Below are 23,736 nucleotides of genomic sequence, written 5' to 3'. Positions count from 1 at the left end.
TTATCTTCTAGTAGGTGGTGCTGTCAAGGCACTGTAACATCTCCCATTTACATGCAGTTATGTAATATGAAGTGCCAAACTTGCAGTGCTAGATTACATCACTAGGTGGCATTATTGTAGATACATAGTATAATATGTATAGTGTCAGATCTGTAGTAGGCTTCTTTCACATCTGCGGCGGGGTTCAGTTTTTCTGCTCAGTTCAGGCATCAGGAAAGGGGAATCCCTTAGCCGAACAGGTCCGTCTTATGACGGAATCGAACAGTGTAGAACGGACCGCATTGACTATAATGGGGTCCGTTCACTTCCCGCTCAGCTGGCCGGTATAGTCGCTATTTCCTCCGTTATTTTGTGCCGACTCTGCGACAGAATGGAGCTTCCAGCACAGATGTGAACCAGTTGTGCTAGCTGAAATAACTAGATGATATAGCAGTGAAAAATGGTTTTCCTCCCCAAAAAAAAGATTATATTTTGGAGACTTCTCACTGTATAAAATTAGGACGGAGGGATTTAACAGGAATTACGGCTCGCTGCTGTAGGTAAAGTTCAGCTGTACTGACTGCTCACTGAGATGCTCGTTTGTACTGTGAGTATGCCTGTGGTTCCCTGCTCTGGCTGATAATAAGGGGGGGGCGCCAGTGTGTCCTATGAGGAGGAGTTAGAAGGGAAGGGAAGCACCAATTTATTCTGCAGCGCTTTCAGGTAATTTATTTATCACCCCCCAGCACGCTGGGTACTCAGAAGGATGGAAGGCTGAGTCAACCTGAGGCTACCTAAACCACGTGGGGATTGCACCTGCAACCGTGAGCCTCTCATGAGCGAGAGATTAGGACTGCATACAACTGCCTTAACACTCTGCGCCACACTGTTGGTGGTCGGTGACCAATCAGCGGAAAATAAATGACAATATAACATTTTAGTATATAAAGTTTATTATTGTACATCAGGCAGACGATTATCTCTGGTCACATGACCGTACAATGGCAAAGTGGCTGTATTGTTGTCAGTCTATTATTACAGTGTTGCTCCACCTCTGATGAAGACTGCAGTCCGTGTCTCCAGAATTGGTGCGGTTTACTTCTCGCTTTTCTTTCATAGTTTTGCACTTTATTTCAGTTATTGTACTCGACTGTTCAGTTACTGATTTCGTACCATTTTAATCATGTGATTAATTATACCTGTGATGTGGCTTCATATAAGTTTCATATCTTGACACTAAAGGAGTTATCTAAGCAATGCCTGCCCTGATACACGGGAGTCGAAGTGAACATGCTGCTCCGACCCTTGTGTAGTGGCCAGCGCTCGTAATTGCAAGGGTAGCTCTTATTAAAATCAATGGGAATTACGCTTATAATTGCAGGCTAGGGTCCCATTGAATTCAATGAGAGCTGCACCTGCAATTACAAGCATATGCCACTACATAGGGTCGGAGCAGTGCTTCCACTCTAACCCTGATATATCCCAGTGGGCACTGCCTGGATAACCTCTTTAACCTACAAATAACCAAATCCACTTTGCATATTTAGATGTATTACTTATTCTTGTATCTTGGGGTGGGGTTCACACAAGCCATAACTAGAATGCAAATAAAGCCATAATAGGATCTGTCAGCAGCAGCATACTGATGGTTTCCAGGTGACGAGAATTATCCTACACTGCACAGATTGAGGATTGGCTAACCGTAACAAAAATCCTGAATGAAGGTGAAGTGTCATAATAAAAAGTAAGAAACATAATAATACAGAAACATACAGTGAGGCTGAACCCCAGAGCTTACGATCTACAGGACATGTAGATTGTCCATTCATAATAACTACACAGATTCGCTATTCTTTAATTGTATCATTTAAATAAGATATTCGACCCCCCCCCCCCCCCATGGTGTATGGAGACCCCCTCCAGTCAATTCGGACCCTCTTCTTCTTTTCGCTTCCATTGTGGTCTGTAGAGTAAGGAAGACACAACACTTAAGAAGTTTCTACAAAAATAACTATGTAGGGAGTTCCTGAAGGCCCCCTAATGAACGTGACCCTACATTTACATGTAAAGGTACCCTACAGTTTTACGCAAGCGTTTTAGCGCGGTTATTTTGCCGCAATAAAACGCCGGCCGAAAATCATGATCATCTGAAGCATTGGATTCCAATGCATCCGTTCAGATGGGCGATTTTCCATTAACACACCACCGGAAAAGATAGGACTTGTCCTATCTTTTGCAGGAATACACTGGCCGTTCCCATAGACTCCTATGGGAGCCTATGAGAGCCATCAGCATTGCTAAAGTCCCTCCCCTTGACAGTATCTCCCATAGGCTGGGGCGGAGAGGAGGAGGGAGTTTAGCACATAAAAACCCAGCAGTCTGAATGGGCGAGAAAATGGGAGATGCATCCGCGACTTGGTCACGGCTGGCTCTCGTTCATGAGATTTTCAGCTGCGATGGGCGGCCAAAAATTGCAGCGCCCGTGTGAAAGAGCCCTTAAAATAATGAATGGCACATTTGCCTCATTATATCGTGTTACACTGTTTCTCAAGTTTACTATGTAGGATTCCGGAAAAGCTGGTGACAATCCCAGTGGGGGTGGAATGGCGGCCATATTGGTTGTCACCAGCTTTCCCAGATACAGATTGGACATAATTGTCAACAGTACATCATTTTTGTAATCTTGATACAGACGTTTCTAATCCTACCCGCTGATCAATCGTCCTCCTCACTGGAGCTGGAATCGTCCCGAATGGGCCCCGACCCCAAAGCAGATCTACAGCCAAGATGGCGGCACCGATTTCCTGTCCTAAGCTGTATGGGCTGCAGTCTGCTGCGTGGTCCCTGGCGTCTGATCGCTGGCATCTGGAGGGAAGGAGACAGATCAAGCTTGGGTACAAAAGCTCTGCTATCACACATGATAGGATTAGATACAGCAGCTCAGCAGACAGTATCACACATGATAGGATTAGATACAGTCACTCAGCAGACAGTATCACACATGATGGGATTAGATACAGCAGCTCAGCAGACAGTATCACACATGATGGGATTAGATACAGCGGCTCAGCAGACAGTATCACACATGATAGGATTAGATACAGTCACTCAGCAGACAGTATCACACATGATAGGATTAGATACAGCAGCTCAGCAGACAGTATCACACATGATAGGATTAGATACAGCAGCTCAGCAGACAGTATCACACATGATAGGATTAGATACAGCAGCTCAGCAGACAGTATCACACATGATAGGATTAGATACAGCAGCTCAGCAGACAGTATCACACATGATGGGATTAGATACAGCAGCTCAGCAGACAGTATCACACATGATAGGATTAGATACAGCGGCTCAGCAGACAGTATCACACATGATATGATTAGATACAGCAGCTCAGCAGACAGTATCACACATGATAGGATTAGATACAGCGGCTCAGCAGACAGTATCACACATGATGGGATTAGATACAAAGGCTCAGCAGACAGTATCACACATGATAGGATTAGATACAGCAGCTCAGCAGACAGAATCACACATGATACGATTAGATACAGCGGCTCAGCAGACAGTATCACACATGATAGGATTAGATACAGCGGCTCAGCAGACAGAATCACACATGATATGATTAGATACAGCAGCTCAGCAGACAGTATCACACATGATAGGATTAGATACAGCGGCTCAGCAGACAGTATCACACATGATATGATTAGATACAGCAGCTCAGCAGACAGTATCACACATGATAGGATTAGATACAGCGGCTCAGCAGACAGTATCACACATGATAGGATTAGATACAGCAGCTCAGCAGACAGTATCACACATGATAGGATTAGATACAGCGGCTCAGCAGACAGTATCACACATGATGGGATTAGATACAGCGGCTCAGCAGACAGTATCACACATGATAGGATTAGATACAGCGGCTCAGCAGACAGTATCACACATGATAGGATTAGATACAGCAGCTCAGCAGACAGTATCACACATGATGGGATTAGATACAGCGGCTCAGCAGACAGTATCACACATGATAGGATTAGATACAGCAGCTCAGCAGACAGTATCCCACATGATAGGATTAGATACAGCAGCTCAGCAGACAGTACCACACATGATAGGATTAGATACAGCGGCTCAGCAGACAGTATCACACATGATAGGATTAGATACAAAGGCTCAGTAGACAGTATCACACATGATAGGATTAGATACAGCGGCTCAGTAGACAGTATCACACATGATAGGATTAGATACAGCGGCTCAGCAGACAGTATCACACATGATAGGATTAGATACAGCAGCTCAGCAGACAGTATCACACATGATAGGATTAGATACAGCAGCTCAGCAGACAGTATCACACATGATAGGATTAGATACAGCGGCTCAACAGACAGTATCACACATGATAGGATTAGATACAGCGGCTCAGATGACAGTATCACACGATGGGATTAGATACGCAGACAGTATCACACACGATAGTCTTGCACTCACCTCTTCACTTGAGCTGGAAGACTCGTACCTCCAGTCGGGGTTGCACTTGGGTGAGGTACAGGGCTGCTGACGCGCTCGCTCTTGCTGCGGCCGTTGTACCCCCGGTGTCACCCTTTTTTTTGGCCCAGTTGTGGTTTTTCTCTATTAGAAGAAAAAAAAAACATCACAAATCTTAGGGATAATATTTCCGTATAAATCACTGACCTGCAAGAAGCAAATATCTCCAGACTTTAAGTACATTTCCTGCTGTGACATCACTCGTCTACTAGATGGCGCTGCAATAAGGTTGCATTCACACGGCCGAGAGCAGGTAGTGCCTGAGATTCTCATCCCACAGCACAGGAACACGGTGACCCTGTATTGTGCGATGTGCGGCAGGCCGCATGTTACACGGCCTATTCCAGTGTCAAAAAGGCACAAAAATAGGACGTACAGAGATTTCTCAAATTCGGACCATCAGTGTGAGACAAGTCATATAACCGGCATAGAGCTGACAGCACCCATCATGCCGAGGAATGACCCTATCATGTGGTCACATCAAAACCGCCTCATCCTGTATAAACATCTCTACATGACCAGATGACAGATGTACGCGGCCGCCGTCCCTCGCCATCTAAGGATGCTGGAAACCACAGAACCGACCTTCTCCTGGGAGAGCAGAACGTTCCCAGAGCTGCGGATGAGGCAAGAACAAGCAGAAAAACAGGGTCCCAAGTTCAGGTCCTCTTTAACCCCTGGGAAACCTGCAGATCATTGCTCCAGAACCTCCACATGCTCTCTGCAGAACATTCCTCCGCTGCCTGCAGAGCATTAATCTGTCTCTAGAATCCAGTAAGGTGTTTTAAACCAGAACATTACAGCAGACGTTACCTGCAGAGTCTTACCCTAAGGGCGCCCACCCACTGGCGTTTGCGATTTCCGTGCGTGAAAAACGCAGCGTTTTCCACTGCGTTTTCGCTGCATTTTCGCGGCTTTTCCGTTAATTTCCATTGACATTCATGGGTGCATTAAGAGAAAAATAAGGACACATATGCAACTGACAGTTCCTATGTTAAAAATTGCAACGGACCGAAAAAAAAAACGCCAGTGGACAGGAGTACATTCAAAACTAATTGCTCTTGAGAAAAAACGCAAAACGCAAAGGAAAAAAAATCGCCAGTGGGTGGGCGCCCTAAGACAGAACATTGGGGCACATTTAGGAAAGGGTTTATGCCAGTTTCTAGCGTTACAAAGTCCACATTTTTGCGTAAATGTATACTTGCACAAAAATTAGCTTCTTCTTTCTGCGCCAAAGTGAAGAGTAGGTGGGGCTTGTTGGAATGTGGCGTGTCCGCCCCAAACCGGGAGATTTATGCATAAATTATACCAGAAATGTATGCCAGGTTGGACCTGGCGTATATTTCTGTGTAGGCGCACGCAGCTACCGGGGGTGTATTCAGGACACTGTGTGCCCAGGTAAATTATACTAAGGGCGGCGCAGGAAATGCTGGGCTTAGTAAATTGCCCCCATTTTTTAAACCGCCGGATCTGTTAAAATACCGGATCTGTTCGCATCCGTTTTTTAAATTTTGAAAAGAGAAAAAAAAATTCTGAACTTTATTCCATGGGGGGCTCCTCTAAAATCTCTTGCAGAACATTACTTCTTTGCAGAACATTTCACCAGCCCAAAAGGTGGAGTGAAAGGAACTTATTCATTGTAACAAACTTTAACTTTCTGGGAAGAACTAAGTAGAACAAGAATGTTCCATTTTGACAGCAAGCAGAGTTCTTAAAAATGGCAAGGGATTAAACAAAATCTATTAGAAAGTTGCAGAACTTGCCATTTTACAATTATTAAAGGGATATTCTTGGACTACACAATTGATGGCGTATCCTCAGGATAATCATCAATAGTTGATCAGCAGGGTCTACTGTTCGAAATCCCCACCGTTCAGTTGATTGAAGTGACAGCAGAGCTTGGGTGAGCACTGCTGTCACTTCAGTCCATATCAGGCACAGTGCTGTACATTGTATAGCGGCTGTGCCTGGTATTGCAGCTCAGTCCCACTCACTTGAATGGGACCGAGGCCATATAACCAATGAACACGATGTCACGATCCTGAGAAGAAGCCTAATGCCTAACTGAAGGCCGCAGCCTCTTTAATCAACTAAACAACAATGGCCCCCACCAATGACCTATCCTGAGGATACATCATCAATAGTGTAGTCCTGGAAATGTCCTTTAAGCATCATCTATATAAGCTGCATCGGCCCATAAAGTATATATGTATACACACGCACCATCCCTCTGTCTGCTGCTATGCGGTTCTCACCTCGGTCACAGTTGTCACTCTCAGGGTGGGGGTCACACTTTCCTCACAGCAGCCAAGACACCGGTCATTAATGGAATTTGGTTCGGTTCCCAGAGCTCCAAGCCTCTCTGAAGGGAGAAGAATCTGGCTCACTCTGTTGGGGATCTTTGGCGCGGTGGTAGCTTTACCCTGAGCACAAAGTGAAGAAAATCTCAATGTATAAGCTGCCCATGTAATAACAGTCCACTTGTCTTATATTGATCTTGTATGCATCTTGTTTTACACTCCAGTCACATCCAGAGCTGTATTCACAATTCTGCATTGCAGTTAGCTCTAGGCTGCAGAACCTGACTGCTGCTCCTAGGATACTGTACAGCAGTCCTATGTAAGACACCCTAGATCTCCCACAAAGTGCTGCAGCATCACACCTAGAACAGGAACAGGTTTAGGTCTTTGTGTGAGATTCTAGTGCTGCGTTCTTCATTATTTTGCGCTCTCTGGATGTTGGAGATTTTTCGGATGCCAGATTATATATTTCCCTCTGGGGGGTTCTCTGTTGGTTACTTACTGGGATTATATTTTTGTCTCCACAGCAGCCGAGGCAGCGATAATCCCCAGTCCCAGGCTCTACCGGTGGTGGAGAGACCACGATCACCTCCCCAGCAACCTGCAAGAAACGTGGTTATCTCCAGGACAGTGGTCAATCCGCTGAACTGAATGTATACTGTATGTGTATTATATGTACTGCATATGCAGCATGTGTATTGTATGTGTATTATATGTACTGTATGTGCAGCATGTGTATTGTATGTGTACTGTATTAGTGCTATATGAGCTATACCTCCCAAGTGTATGGGACAGGATAGAAGAATAGCAATGCACAGTGCTCAGATTATAGCTACATACATACGGCATGATACATTCCCCAAAGTAATATGAAAAACGTTTGGGACCGTGTTAGCCAATAGAGCAAAGTGTTATTGCTTTCAGTAGGAGAAACCAAGTAATCTTGTAGATATGATAGCTTTTAATGGCTAACAAAAATACATGGTGTTACAGCCAGCTTTCGGATGCTTCTGTTATCCACCCTTCATCAGGCTAAAATGAAACTGGTTTGGATGGCACACAATTATAACACACAAATGCAGAGGGGAAGGTGCACACCCCTCCAGATCTAAATAAATGTTCACACACAGAAATTTGAGACTTAAACTAACACTAATCTAAGAAAAGACATAAATGCTTAATCAGTCCACTGAGCAGAGGAATGTGACAGTTTTATGATATCTCTTATCTTTACTTGAACTGCAGATGGCAAGATGGTAATACTAGCTCTGCAGCACCACCTATTGGATGGCAACAATCAATTTCTTAATTTTTATGAGAAAAACAAAGCACAAACAATGGTTTGGAAGAGGACACCCATCTTAACCTCCTTCAGACCTTTCATATTCTCCACTTATGCAAGAATCCTGGGGCGAGGTTCATTCCATTCTTGAGGGCATCAAACATGGCCATAAATTTGTATTCCAAAATTCTTCTGTGACGCTCTGACTTGAAGTAGCCCTTCAGTATGATAACTCTGATCTGCTCTATGTTATGTCCGTGACCACTAAAATATTTTGCCACAGGTAATTGCGTCTTTTCCTCTCCAATTGAGTGGCGGTGAGATCTCATCCTGGCTCTCAGTTTTTGTCCTATCGGGGAGATCTCACTGCCACTCAATTGGAGAGAAAAAGACGAAATTACCTGTGGCAAAACATTTTTGTGATCACAGTCATAGCATAGAACAGATGAGAGTTATTTTACTGAAGGGCAACTTCAAGTCCCAGTGTCACAGAAGAATTTGGGCGTTTAAATTTATGGCCATGTTTGAGACCCTCAAGAATGGAATGAACCTCGGCCCAGGATTCTTGCATAAGTGGAGAATATGAATGGTCTGAAGGAAGTCAAGATGGGTGTCCTCTTCCCAACCATTGTCTGTTTTTTGTTTTTCTCATAAAAAAATAGAAATTGATTGTAACAATGTTGCCATCCAATAGGTGGTAGTATTATCATCTTTCCATGTGCAGTTCAAGTAAAGATAAGAGACATCATAAAACTGTCACATTCCTCAGCTCAGTGGACTGATTAAGCATCTATGTATTTTCTTAGATTGGTATTAGTTTAAGTCTCAAATTTCTGTGTGTGAACATTTATTTAGACCTAGAGGGGTGTCCACCTTCCCCTCTGCATTTGTGTGTTATAATTGTGTGCCATCCAAACCAGATTCATTTTAACCTGATGAAGGGTGGATAACAAAAGCATCCGAAAGCTGGCTGTAACACCATGTATTTCTGTTAGCCATTAAAAGGTATCATATCTACAAGATTACTTGGTTTCTCTTACTGAGAACAATCACACATTTCCCAAAGTCTCACACCAGACCATGTCATACAGTGCACACATGAAACCAAATAGTACCCACATAGTTCCATAAGTTACCAGTAGAGATGAGCGAGCATTGTCCTTAGCGGGTATCTCCCCGCTCGGAAGAAAAGGTTCGGCTGCCGGCGCGTGTGAGAGGTGAGTGGCGGCCATGAGCAGGGTGGAGCGGGGGGAGAGAGAGATCTCCCCTCCGTTCCTTCCCGCTCTCCCCCGCCGCTCCCCGCCCCCGGCAGCCGAATCTTTGCTCCCGAGCAGGCGGGTACACGCTAAGGGCAATGCTCGATCGAGCAATTGCCCTTAGCGAGTATGCTCACTCATCTCTAGTTACCAGCATAGAGACAGTATCTTCCCATATAGTGCCCCGTGGTAGTTACATTATAACAGTTGCTCTCATAATCACTACTTTGCAGTTTAAGACCCCCTTCACATGACGCACGCCTCAGTGCAACTTGTGCGTAGTGAACAAGGCTTTTTTTGCGCACATATCTGTGTATTTTACTGTATTTTTGGTGCCTGCATTTATTTTTATTTGCGCGTGGCAAACAAAGATGCACTGATTTAAATAGCTAATTAGTCTGAGTTCCAGATATTTTTTCCTGCGCAATTATGCAGTGTTTTATGCTTCTCCTAGCGTATTGCACGTGCATTTGAGCATCACCATTGACTTCTCTGAGGACTTTGGGTGTCCGAATCCAAGAAAATAGAACATGCTGCTTTTTTTTCTTTTTACGTGACTGAAATACGCAGAAAAAATACGCACGTGAACAAACCCAATGAAATCTAAGGGTTCTATTCTATGCATATTGCATGTGTAAATTTTGCATGCGCCAATATGCCCCTGTGAAGGGGGTAATTGGCTGAACTGGATGGGCATAAGTGATGTCTCCAGTCAGACCCCCAACCCTCTACTGCTCCATGTATAGTGAATTCACCAAGAATGCCAAGGATCTGTGCCCGGGGTTGTACGACCAGATACTTTTCTTCCTCCCACGTTGGGCCATGCGCACTGGCTGGTTAAGGCCTCCTCTTCTTCTTACCAACTGAATCTGCCCTGGGCTTTTCAACTGTTAGATACATGGAGAAAAAAATACAGTATTTATCGATGAAGGAGTCCACAAAGATCTTATATATATATATATATATATATATATATATACGCATACGTACATCTTAGCCTGATGTGGTGTGGTTTGTTATCAAAATCTGCCCTCATGTGGATGCATTCTGTAACTACATGCTATGCCTCATCCCCATCATCACCATAGCATCTACAGGGTAGGCCATGGAAAAGTAGCCCAACAATGCGCAAAGGGACCTCTATGTTGGTTTGCCCTGAGCATTTAATGTATTCAAAATAGCTGATGCCTTTGTATTAAGTCTATTATTCCTAATTCCACTGAATAATTGTCCTGAGCATGAATGTTTTTTATATATATATATATATATATATATATATATATATATAGACTGCAGTCGCCATCCTAGGACGGATTTTCTACTAGTTATTAATATGTATTATGGTTTATTCAGAAATTATGAGTAAACAGAAATCAGTTTTTTATTTTAATGCAATTCCTTCTACTGCCTGCAGGTGTCACTGTTACAGAGCACATATTATCTGGGAACTATACAGAATAAAGGTTGTGTGTTGTGTCCTCTAGCACAGGAATGTGATGCAACAATACAATGTACTATAATGGTGGGCCGATAAACCAGGCAACCCTATGGCCTATGTTCCTCTTTCCCCTCCTCAAGTGGTTGGTGCCTGTATTCCACCACCATAGTATCACCCACCTGTTGCCTTGTAGTGGCACCGTTGCCCTCTACCACCACACTCAGGGTGGTCAGCAGCAGGGTAAGGGACGTGAGGGTCTTCATGGTTGCACAAGTCCAGAGCTCGTTGAATGTTCTGTGTCTGGAGGTTCTGTACAGAAAAAAATGACAAGGAGAAGAGACGGTGAAACTGTGTTCTTTTTCCAGCGGAATTGCGAAGCATATTGCGCATTTGCATGCTCATAGACTTCTATGGGGATCTTTGCTGTGCAAATACAGAGGAAAATACAGTATATTTGCAAGCATGAGAAATGGGAAGTGTGTATGAACCCTCTGATATGAATGGGTTCTATTCTCTGCATATAGCACATGTGCAAATTTTGCGTGCCCAAATACGCACGCAGATTCGCTAGTGTGAATGAGCCCTTACGGTACTTTCACATGGGGCGATTATTGCCTGAATAGTCGTTTGTAACAGTGATTTTCATTGATAGTCATACCACGTCCACACAACCACTGTCAGCGCACTGAGCATAACATTTCTCAGTAGTCATTAGTCGCTTAATTTCAGCTCACTGAACCGAAACAACTATTGAGTAACTTCTCGTAAATTCTTGTAAATAGGAGTCATTCAGTCTTTCAACAATTCCCTTTTAAATGGGAATGGAGGACGGCAGCGGGGAAAAAGTCTCACGTCACTGAATGACTATTGGTCCTGGGTGAAAGCACATGAGCGATAGTCATTGGGAAGACGGTCGGGCGCTTATGCGCCTAAGAGTTGTCCTCTGTAAAGGTACCTTTAGTCTTTACTGTCACTGCTGTGTTGCCCCCAGTGGGCATACTGCAGTTCGCCGTGGGTGGGCTGCAGTGTGATTGACAGCTCTAATACTAGAACTCATATAATGCCATAATCCGGTGTTGGGAGATCAATACACAATGTGATACCAAGTCTGTTCACTGGCAGGAAGATCTATAGGAAAAGCTAATTCACCCAGCAGATCCCTACAATCGCCACCACGCTGGCAGTCTGAGGCTGGCAAACATACCAACCCCCCTCACCCTTGGCACAGCCTGCCCTGAGTAGACACATCTGCTCTCGCCTCAGCCTGAGCTCAGCAGATTTGGTGGGCTGTGTAGGGTCTAAAACATGACATGTTGCAGTCTTCCATCAGGAAAAACTCCATATGGCTGTCTATAAAACCACCGAGGTACAGTATGGCCCCATAGACTTCTACGGTTCTCTATGTGGAGCCTCGGACACAGATTCAGCATGAAGTCTCGGATGAACTAGCGAAACATGCTGCTGCTTCATCTGGGAAAATGTCAGGGGCATAAGAGAAGCTGGACGGACCATATTATAGTCAATAAGGTCCATTCAGAGTAATTACACCATACAGCGCACATAAAACCGTGTCATTAAGTGTCCAAATGTGCAGCACACCCATACTTGGCAGCAGTGTTGTCATAATCACTGCGATGGAGTCTTAAAGGGAACCTGTCATGACCCCACAGCACCATAAACTAAGACTTGTATAAGAGAAGGCACGCATCGGATTCTGAAAAGAGTCTAATTTTCATGCTGCGTGTCGACTTCAGGGGAGGATACTGTCAGAGCGGGTGAGTATAAAAAAATTACCTCCCCCGGCTCCCTGTCATTTCCCCTAACATCTCCATTACATAGCTTATGGTGTTGTGGGGGCGTGACAGGTCTAGAGTGAGTTACTATCCCTGCGATCATGTAAGGGGGGTGAGCAGTGCCCTGCTCCCCTCTTACTTATGATCACGGCTCAGCCACTGTTAGCCCCTTCGTGGCATTCTGGTTGGAGCTCTTTATTTAAAGGGGAATTCCGGGCTATTTTAATTCATGACCTACACTCTGGATAGATGATTAGTAGTTGATGGATGGGGGTCCGCCACTTGGGACCCCGGTCCATCGGCTGACCTCCTGGCCCACTGTCAGTGCAGCAAGCTGGACGTTGTCATCAGTTCTCACTGCAGGGTTCCCACTGCAAGGGGTTGCGCTGGGTTCACTCCCATTGAAATTAGTGGCAGCGCCGTGCTTCTCTTCCACTTCCTGCTTTTCTAATGGTCAAGACTGGTTGTGACATCCTGACCATAACAAATAGCACCGTGGCACTCCCATTGATTTCAGTGGGAGTGAACCTGGCACCCACCCTACTTCCAGCAGTGAGTGCTTATGAAAACTCCCGACCATTCTTTAGATCTTAAAAAGGAAAAGTAAAGGGGTCGCAACCTGATTGTTCAATTCTAAGTGCAAAAGTAAGTGACCCCCTATATAATGTACATAATCTAATTCTCTAACTTCCCGATGTTATACAAACTTGAAATTTGGCATGACCATTCTTTAGGTCATATATAGGAAAAGTAAATGGGTCGCACCTTGATTATTGAATTCTAAGCGCCAAAGTAAGTGCCCACCTTAGTTATGTGCCTAATCTAATTCTCTAACTTCCCGGTGTCATACAAACTTGAAATTTGGCACGACCATTCTTTAGGTCGTATATAGGAAAAGTAAAGGGGTGGCAACTTGCTTATGTAAATCTAAGCTACAAAGTAAGTGACCCTCAATGTTATGTATCCAATCTAATTCTCTAACTTCCCGGAGTCATACAAACTTGAAATTTGGCACGACCATTCTTTAGGTTCTAAATAAGAAAATCTGTGAAAATCTGTGAAACATGAGATAGTCCTTTTTTTTAGAAACCATAAAGCCTCTGTGTATATACTGAGGAGACACTAACACTCTTCTGTATGTATATATACTAAGGAGAATCTAACTGACCTCTGTGTGCATATACTGAGGAGAATATAACTGACCTCTCTGTGTATATACTGAGGAGAATCTACCTCACCTTTATTTGTATACTGAGGAGACTATAACTGACCTCTGTCTGCATATACTAAAAGGCTATAAAGTACATAAGGAAGCGGCCATGGACTGCAGGGATAGAACATGTCTTTAAGGCTAAGAAGGGGTTGCAACCTTTAACCCCTTCCCGCTGCAGGGCGTAAGTTTACATCCTGGCAGCCTGGTACTTCTCGCAACAGGACGTAAACTTACGTCCTGGAGATAGCGCGGGATCACATAAGATCCCGCCCTATCCCGCAGCGGGAGCCGGCTGTCAGTCACAGCCGGTGTCCCGCTGCAACAGCGGGGGGGCATCGGAGATGCGCCCCCCCGCTGTTAACCCCTTCCCTGTCGCGATCTAAGTAGATCGCGGCAGAGAAAGAGTTCACAGAGGGATCGCGCTCCCTCTGTGTCTCCGGCCGGAACTCACGATGTCATCGCGAGAGCCCGGCATCTCACCATGGCAACAGGACGCCAGACACTGGCGTCCTGTATTGCCAATGCCTATGCTCGCTGTATAAGCGATAAGGCATGGCAGAGCAGTAGCTCTGCCATGCCTTATGACAGCGATCATCGGTAAAGTGATGTAAGTCCCTCAGAGGGACTCAAATTATGTAAAAAAAAAGAAAGAAAAATGTAAAAAAAAGAAAAATGTAAAAAAAAATGTAAAAAATCCCCCTTTTTTATGCTTTTTCTCAGATTAGCAAAAAAAAGGGTTAAAAAAAATTAAACTCCACATATTTGGTATTGTTGCGTCCGTAACGATGTGTACAATAAATTGCACATGCATTTCACTGTGCACGCAAAAAAACGCTAAAAAACTGAGGCAAAATGCTATTTTTTAGCATTTTGCCTCACTAAAAACGCAATAAAAGTGATCAAAAAAGCCATATGTACCCCAAGATTGTACCAGTAAAATCTACAGCTCATCTCGCAAAAAATAAGCCCTCATAGAGCGCCGTACATCAAAAAATAAAAAAGTTACAGGACTTTGAATGCAGCAATTTAGAATAGAAAAAAGATTTCCAAAAAAAAGGGTTTTTATTGCAGAAAAGTGGGAAAACCTAAAAAAAATGTAAGAATTTTGGTAACGTTGTAACCGTACCGGTCCGCAGAAAAAATGGAATGTCTCATTTATGCTGCATGATAAATGCTGTAAAAAAAAATTAAAAAATCTATGGTAGAATTGATGCGTTTTCTCTCCCTGCTATCATTAAAAAAAAAAAAAAGTTTTACAATATAGTCTATGTACCCAAAAGTGGCACCGATAAAAACTACAGTTCGCCACGCAAAAAACAAGCCCTCACACGGCCGCGTCGACGGAAAAATAAAAAAGTTATGACTTTTGATATACGGAGAAGAAAATCCGCCAAAAATTGTTGCGTCTTTAAGCCCAAAATAGGCCGCCTCATGAAGGGGTTAAGGGTAAAAAGTGAGGAGAGTGGGAGGGGTGGCACAGCCGGGTATATCAGCTAGTATCTTCTTAATGCTCTTATTCCTCTGGAGCAGAATTATGTTTTCTTCAGCAAAAATTATATTTTTTATTAAAAAAAAGTGTGCTGCCTCCATCTGTCACCGCCACGCCATAAAGTAACACCACTCCCCTCCTGCTGCACCACAGTCCTCGCATCAGCTGCTGGGTGAAGACATTACAGTAACTCCAAGCTTCTGTCTATTAAGGACTTTTCCTATAGATAACCTACTGGTATCATCAGGATAGGTCATCCTTGGGCCCGCTGTTAGTACGGACTGTGTGAGAGGCTGATGGCGCTGTCCGTATGGCAGAGGTTTGGTTTGGTACATTGGGCACCGCTCCCATTGAAATCAATGTTGACAGTGCTATCTACTTCCAGCACTGTCCGCACTGACGGTCAGGCCAGGGATCCCAAGCGACAGAGCCCGCGGATCAACTATTGAAGACCTATCCTAAGCATAGGTCACCAATAGTAAATGCCTAGGAAACCTCTTTAATGATAATGTCATGTACAGCTGGACGTCAGCTGGGGCTGTCTCTCTTTTTTTGTCTTTTTCTCTTTTCTGCTCTTTTTTCTTTTCCTTTTTTTCCACTTTTTTTAACAGAATCCAGATGACTAAAACGAATCGTCCAGTCATAAATCTGAATTCTTGTATAATGACAAGTTCTGCAACCCTCAAATAAACTTTGTGCTTCAGTTTCTCACCATTGTCACATCTCTGCCTGGTGTCAGTGAATATAGATATTTTTGCCTGAGCCTCACACGCAGCTGCAGTTTTGTCACAATGTATCTGGTAGACAAATGCCAGAGGCATAATAATTTAGAGCTCCTGGGACGCCAACAGAGCCCTCCCAACTATCACATTTACGTCATTATACTAGTCTCCTCATATGAGGCAGAGGGACCTTGTTAGGCTCCCAGGTGTGGCCCCAACTTCCATAATCCCCTGCAGCCATCCCCTGTGATCTCTATATGAACACAAGCGAAAACCCAAATCTTTCTTTTGTCCTGGACTCCAGGCTCATAGCTGTGACCTACACCGATACATTGTAGCAAACATGCAGCCGTGCCAGTAGACTGATGGGGTTCCAGCCTCTAAGTTCTCTGGATAGTTGAAAAGGGGTTAATATTAAGTATATATCTATTCTGTACATGGCTCATCCCGCAGACATCTACTCAGATCACGTCAGCCAGTGAGCAGGATGTTTGGTCAAGAAATCACTTCCAGACCCCCCCACCCCAGATTTCCACATCTCCCCTATATTTATATAATTCCGGGTTTTCTTCTCACATTCTTCGCTTTCTCTTGGGGCTCAGGCTGAATCCCACTGAATGGATGAGCCCCCTGCCAGCTCAACGCCCTACGCCCCTCGTGGTTATGAGCCCCCTCCTCAGCCTGAACCAGACCACAAACAGCGCAGCGGCTCAACGCAGCATGTTCTGCAGGAAGAAGATCAAAATCCTTCTAGAAACAAGACTCAGAGTCTTCGGAAACCCTCTAAGTGTAAGAGCTCATTCACACACTGGAACATTTACAATGCGCCACAGAATATTCCGCTGTCGACATTCGCATTTTTAAATGGTGATCCGCTTTAAAATCCAGATGTTAGACTTTGGTGTGAACTTTTCTGCATGGCAATTCCGCAGCGAATTATGGATTGTTCTAATTCATGTGAAAGAGCTCTAAAGGCTATACTTGTCCCACTTGTGTAAGTGATCATGATGTCACAGGGTGCAGTATGTGATGTCATCTCTCTATTTTAGTAGCTTTATCTTAAGTGATGACATCATTCTGTAATTGCTTTTCCATTGCTCCTCTGCAGCGGGCATTTCTAGCACCAATGCTAAGACTTAATGCTACCTATGCATATGTGGCGCCCCCTAGATCTAGTACCTGAGGAGGCACGTAAATTCCCGCACACACCAGGTTATAATTTAGCAATCAGATTGCTAAATTATAACCTGTACTATTAAAGTAACAACTGTCATTTCATTGGCTGAGCTGGTTTTCATATAGAAATTAGATATTTAACATGTCTTAGGGCGTCTTCACACGCAACGATTATATTGTTCGGTTAATCGCTGGATTAAGCGGATGGAGATCTCCAACGCATTCCGCCTCCATTCAGTGAGCAATTATTGCTCTTGTGTAAAAGCGATAATCGTTGAGACATGTGACCTGGTCCCACCTGAGCTCCCACAATACACTGCTCTTTCACTTTAGAGAACTGGTAAAATTGTGAATGCAGCTCTGGATGTGACTGGAGTAGAAGCCATAAGGCGACTAGAATCAATGCAAGAAAGTAAAAATGGACAACTAATAAAAAAAAACAAGATAATCCCACGTCTCCCAGTGTAGAATACATGGAGCTCTGGGTTCATACCACTGGTTATAGTGAAGCAATCACAGCGCAGCGCGATCGTCACTTCTCTGAAGCCCTCCTGTGTGCGGTTTTATAACGTACCCAGTGTTATATATAGACCCAGACCTGTAATGAACCTACAGTGCGAGGAATCTGCTGACTGACCACAGGGATGAAATCCTGAGTCCTGCAGGACGGAATATACCAACTTTCTCGGAAATAGTATCACACATAAAAAGGCTTAGATACAGCAGCTGAGCAGACAGTATCACATGTAACAGGATTAGATACAGCAGCTCAGCAGACAGTATGTCGCATGTGATAGGATTAAATACATTGGTTCAGCAGACTGTATCACACATCATAGATTAGATACAGCAGCTCAGCAGACAGTATCACACATCATAGATTAGATACAGCAGCTCAGCAGACAGTATCACACATCATAGATTAGATACAGCAGCTCAGCAGACAGTATCACACATAAAAAGGCTTAGATACAGCAGCTGAGCAGACAGTATCACATGTGACAGGATTAGATACAGCAGCTCAGCAGACAGTATGTCGCACGTGATAGGATTAAATACATTGGTTCAGCAGACAGTATCACACATCATAGATTAGATACAGCAGCTCAGCAGACAGTATCACACATCATAGATTAGATACAGCAGCTCAGCAGACAGTATCACACATCATAGATTAGATACAGCAGCTCAGCAGACAGTATCACACATCATAGATTAGATACAGCAGCTCAGCAGACAGTATCCCACATCATAGATTAGATACAGTAGCTCAGCAGACAGTATCACACATCATAGATTAGATACAGCAGCTCAGCAGACAGTATCACACATCATAGATTAGATACAGCAGCTCAGCAGACAGTATCACACATCATAGATTAGATACAGCAGCTCAGCAGACAGTATGTCTGGCTTCATACAGGCATAAGCATAATACTCTGCATGCGTAATAATACTCTGCGCAAATATGCACGTGTGCATAAGCTCTATATCATACAGAATAGGATAACATATTGCAGCTCAGCAGATACATGCTAAGATTAGATACAGCAATTTAACAGACAGTATCACATATGATGTGCTTAGATACACAGAGAATACATATTCTAGAGGCCAGAGAATTTCCACCAGCTGCTGAATAGTCCGAATCTCATTGGACGCTCTGGGGCAATAGCATGGAAGGCTTCCTTAGAGTCAGTATACACAGTTGTATATGAATGCACTGGATTTTAACCCTTTGCAATCCAATTTTGGATTTAGGGTTTCCTAGGCGGGTTTCTCTTTCAGCCATTATACAATGGCGCCACCTGCTGGCTAGAGCCAATACTGCAGTATGGAACATGCTGGGGAGGCCCCCGACAACAGAGCGGCTAGTAATCTGCAGTAAGAATACCCTGCCGGACGTCTTCCGACATCGGAGCTGTACAGCCTTCAATCAGAATATCTTCAGACGTCAGACAGTGGATTGGAAAGGGTTAAAGACCTTTATATATGGTACTATCCAAAAGCAAAATTTACGAAGTACATAGCAAAGTGTCTCCTGTCTGCAGTTTTATAATGTACACAGAGGGCTATATACAAAGAGACCTGTAATGAACCTGCAGTGCGAGGAATCTGCTGACTGACCACAGGGATGAAATCCTGAGTCCTGCAGGACGTAACATACGAACATTCTCGGAAATAGTATTAGTCTGGGCTCACTGGGTTTGCCAGCGTACCGCACACTAGAGATACATGTGTGCTTGCTGCTGGCCGCCAATCCCCATGCACTATCTTGGTGTGTATGCATGCGTAATACGCACCAAGATAGAACATGTCGCAATTGTTTTCCACGCATATTTTGCGCAGCTCGCAAGTGGCACAACTGAAAGTCTATTGGGAGATTGGTACTGCGGATTAGGCGCAGAAAACCTCAGTGTGTAATACTTAATAGCCTATGCTAGTTTGAAACACCCTTACATATAAAAGGCTTAGATACAGTAGCTTGCAAATTAGTATCACATCTGATTGGATTAGATGCATCAGATAAATACATAGTATCACTCATGATAGGATTAGATACTGAGGCTCAGAAGATACAGTAGTATCACACACACTTGAATTAGCTACAAGAGTATCACACGTGATAGGATTATAATAGGACTAGATATGTAACTCAGTAGACTGTATTACACAAAATTGGATTAGATACAGCAGCTCAGCAGAAAGCATCACACATAATAGAATTAGATACATTGGTTCAGGAGACAATATCACACATGATAGAGTTAGATATACAGCTCAGTAGACAGTATCACACATGATAGAGTTAGATACATTGGTTTAGCAGACTGTATCACACATGCTAGGATTAGATATACAGCTCAGTAGACAGTATCACACATGCTAGAATTAGATACAACAGTTTAGCAAAAGGTATCACGTGTGATAGGATTAGATACACAGCGCAGCAGTGGTGTCTCCATGTGAATATATTGGGGTGTTTTACCTCCTTCAGCCCCTCTTCTTTCCCCCTGTACCCAGATCTCCCCTCTTCTCTTCCTGCTGGATCTGGCTGTGTGGACAGGAATGTCAGACAGTTCGTTTTGGCAAGAGGAGAATGTGGTCCATGGGTTAGAGTACAGCCCAACATCTGCAGGGCTCCTCCTCGCTGCACTCTGTCCTGCTCCTGTATAAAGCACAGCAGTCTGTGATGTTATATAGTGACTCACCCTGACTCACTGCTCCAGGCCCTGGGCTGATTATTTCCTGGCCGGTCAGAGGGGCACAAGCAGAATCCCAGCAGGAGCGGTTCCCAGGATTTGGCCAGAGATGGGAATAAATAATCCAGAGTTCAGGTAGTTTCCACCAACCACAGAGTAGTCAGACTCTGACCAGACGTAAGGGCCTGCAAGACTTCTATGGAGTTAGTATATAGAGATGTATATGTAATGACTAAATATATATATATATATATATATATATATATATAGAGAGAGAGACATTTGATTATCTGTATATAAAGTAATTTGCAAGATTATTCATTCCCCCGTCATCAAATATGTCTGAAATACAAGTGACGCTTTCATTGCAAACCAACATTTCCAGATCACAATTCATTATTTGGACTTGTTTAATATAACATTGAAAAACTGAAAATTGCTGCGTGCGTAGGGTTGTGGTCGACATTACTGGCAGCCTTGGTAGTTTATTATAAAAGAACAACACCTTAAGTGGCCTGTACTATCCTTTATCGTTAGAATACTTTCATAGTATGTCCAAATACATTCAGCAAAAAAGGTTCCCTCTTATCAAAAAAAGTTTCCCCATCACTATACATGCAGTCATTACTGAAAAGAATACACCGCAGTATATGACAAGGAGAGGATTAAAGGCACCTTCCCCAATACCCTGTTGGACATCCTTTGGCAACGATGGCCCCTGAATGTTTTTGGAGTCGTCTGGAGCTTTTTGCACCCGTCCGCTGGTCGTTCCTTCCACTGCAGTTCTCTCAAGCTGCTGAATGTTGGTTCCTCTTTCTGCTCTTTCCAAAGATTTTCCATTGAATTACGACCAGGACTCATTGCTGGCCAGTTGACATGAGTGAGCGTACTCACTAAGGGCAAATACTCGAGCGAGTATTGCCTTTTGCGAGTAACTGCCCGCTCGTCTCAAAAGATTCGGGTGACGGCGGGGGAGAGCGGTGAGTTGCGGGAGTGAGGAGGGGGGAGCGGGGGGAGAGAGTGAGAGAGAGATCTCTCCCTCCTCGTTCCTCCCCGCTCTCCCCCGCCGCTCCCTGCCCCCCGCCGGCACCCGAATCTTTTGAGACGAGCAGGCAGTTACTCACAAAAGGCAATACTCGTTCGAGTATTTGCCCTTAGCGAGTATGCTCACTCATCTCTACTGGCCAGTTTAAAACAGTCCATTTTCCCTCCTTAACCATTGTGTACTTCCAGCCGTGAGCTTTGATTGATTATTGTGCTGTAGGACCCGTTTTGTTTGATTCAAACCTATTCTTACACTTTGTAGCACATGATAATTCTCCGATTCCATTCTCCTTGTAACAAGTTCAAGCCTCCCACCCCAGAGGCAGCAGAACAGCCCACAAGGGCAAGGAATAAAACTGTTAAACATCAAAGCCATCCACCATTCATAGGCAAGTGAAAGTCATGTTAGTCCTCACAAGGTGGGGAGCGGTAAGGCCCCCTGTCCACGGCCGTGATGGAATATTGCTAGTGATATTCCGCCTCGGGGATGCAGGGGGGAGAGCTGTCAGCTCTCTGCAGTGAGCCTATCTGATAGGCTCACCATGGAGAATCGTGGCAAATCGCGGCATGCCGCAATTTGAATCCTGTGAGCGGAGAATCGCTATGATTCTCCGCTCGTGGACAGGGGGGCTGCGCTATGGAAAGCGTTCACTGCACTACCTGCAGCCGGATTATCGACGCGGGTAACTCAATGACCTATCGCCCGTGGACAGGCAGTCTAATTTCTAATTAATCACAGGTTACAGCTTGGTCACACTAGCCTTACTGATTTGCCTTCCTCTGTTCCGTTTTTGGAGCAGAGAAACAGAAATAAAATCGAATTAAACATTCCCATTTTTTCCCCATGGATTTCAATGGGTTTTCAAAAAAAATGGAAATGTTTCTGTTTGCTTCCGTTACATGTCATTTTTGTTCTTAATGCAAGTAGTGCAGCAGTCTACCCCTGATCCCCCATCCACACTGCTGATAACACCCCCTGCATTGCCCTACAGAGGATTCTGTACCTTCACCCAGATGACCATGTTATGTGGGATCCGTGGCTGCTTTTATTAGTGTTAAATGCACACTGTGCCGGTTACTTTTATAAGGGCCCTATGGCTGGCTATAATGCCACTAGTTATACGATTGCAGCATGTGAAAATGGGCCATTGGCATGGGATTAACTTGAATCCTATGGGCCCCAGGGAAAGTTTTGGGTTTGCCTTTCTCCCCCTGCTTGTTGTTTGAATACGTTGGTCTTAGTATTGTTGCTAAAGTCTATAAACATATATGTCTCGCCCTAAATAATAATACAAATAATGAATATAGAATTATATAGCCTGCAAACTGTGATTACAATACTGTTATATCAAGTGATCAAGATTGACTTTTTCACCAATTGGAGTAATTGACTTTCACTTTTCTTCTCTATCTGATCTAGACCACCATGATGACTTCTCCCAACCACAGCTCATCTCTGCAGATTTTAACACACAGACATCTTTAGTTCTTCTCTTTCCATAAACTGCTCCACCTTTTCCCCATCTCTGTACAAACTCACCATCCATAGTGCCCTAGATGGTAATGATGTCCCCTTTGTGTCCCCATACAGTATTATTGCCCTCTTTGTGTCTCCATTATAGATGAGCGAGTATACTCGCTAAAGGCAATTGCTCGAGCAAACATTGCCTTTAGCGAGTACCTGCCCGCTCGAGACGGAAGGTTCGAGTGCCGGCAGCGGGCAGGGAGCTGCGGGGGAGAGCGGGGCAGAACAGAGGGGAGATCTCCCTCTCTCCCCCCCCCCCCGCTCCCTCCTGCTGACAGCCGCTACTCACCGCTCCCCCGCGCCGGCACCCGAACCTTCCGTCTCGAGCAGGGAGATACTCGCTAAAGGCAATGCTCGCTCGAGCAATTGCCTTTAGCGAGTATACTCGCTCATCTCTAGTCTCCATACATTAGTAATGTTAGTGCCCCAATATAGTCATATTCTTTTAGTGCTCTCTTTGCACCAATTCAAATTTTAAAAAAACTCAGGTAACCCCATGCATACTACAAGCATCGAGGTCCTTTCCTGTTGGCTACACCTTAGCGCAGGTAGTACGATCGGTAATGTCATTGCACTTTCTGAGCGGAGAGCATGGCATCTCTGTGCTCCTCACTAAGAGTAAGTGGAGGGCAGGGAGCTGATGGCTCTCTGGATTGCCTTAGTAATCCACTGGATCTCCAACCTGAGGACATGGATGCAATTGAAAGCAGCACTCGCCCAGGGATCCAGTTGGGCTCG

The 23,736-nt window shown here is 44.3% G+C and overlaps 1 protein-coding gene across 1 annotated transcript; it reads right to left on the bottom strand.

Moving 5' to 3' along the window:
* Positions 1-914: 914 nt before the first annotated feature.
* On the bottom strand, positions 915-20,365 carry LOC136586730 (uncharacterized). The gene is made up of 8 exons (XM_066584917.1): positions 20,216-20,365; positions 11,013-11,142; positions 10,151-10,282; positions 7,360-7,458; positions 6,813-6,980; positions 4,501-4,641; positions 2,688-2,844; positions 915-1,942 (listed from the first exon to the last, which is right to left on the bottom strand). The coding sequence occupies exons 2-7, from the start codon at positions 11,094-11,096 to the stop codon at positions 2,695-2,697; spliced, it is 774 nt and encodes a 257-aa protein (XP_066441014.1). The 5' UTR covers positions 11,097-11,142; positions 20,216-20,365; the 3' UTR covers positions 915-1,942; positions 2,688-2,694.
* Between the last annotated feature and the right edge of the window lie 3,371 nt (positions 20,366-23,736).

Source organism: Eleutherodactylus coqui, chromosome 12 (assembly GCF_035609145.1).
Source record: "Eleutherodactylus coqui strain aEleCoq1 chromosome 12, aEleCoq1.hap1, whole genome shotgun sequence".
Taxonomy (NCBI): Eukaryota; Metazoa; Chordata; class Amphibia; order Anura; family Eleutherodactylidae; genus Eleutherodactylus; species Eleutherodactylus coqui.
Note: the sequence above shows the minus strand (reverse complement) of the source record. Positions and strands in the feature narration are given on the sequence as shown.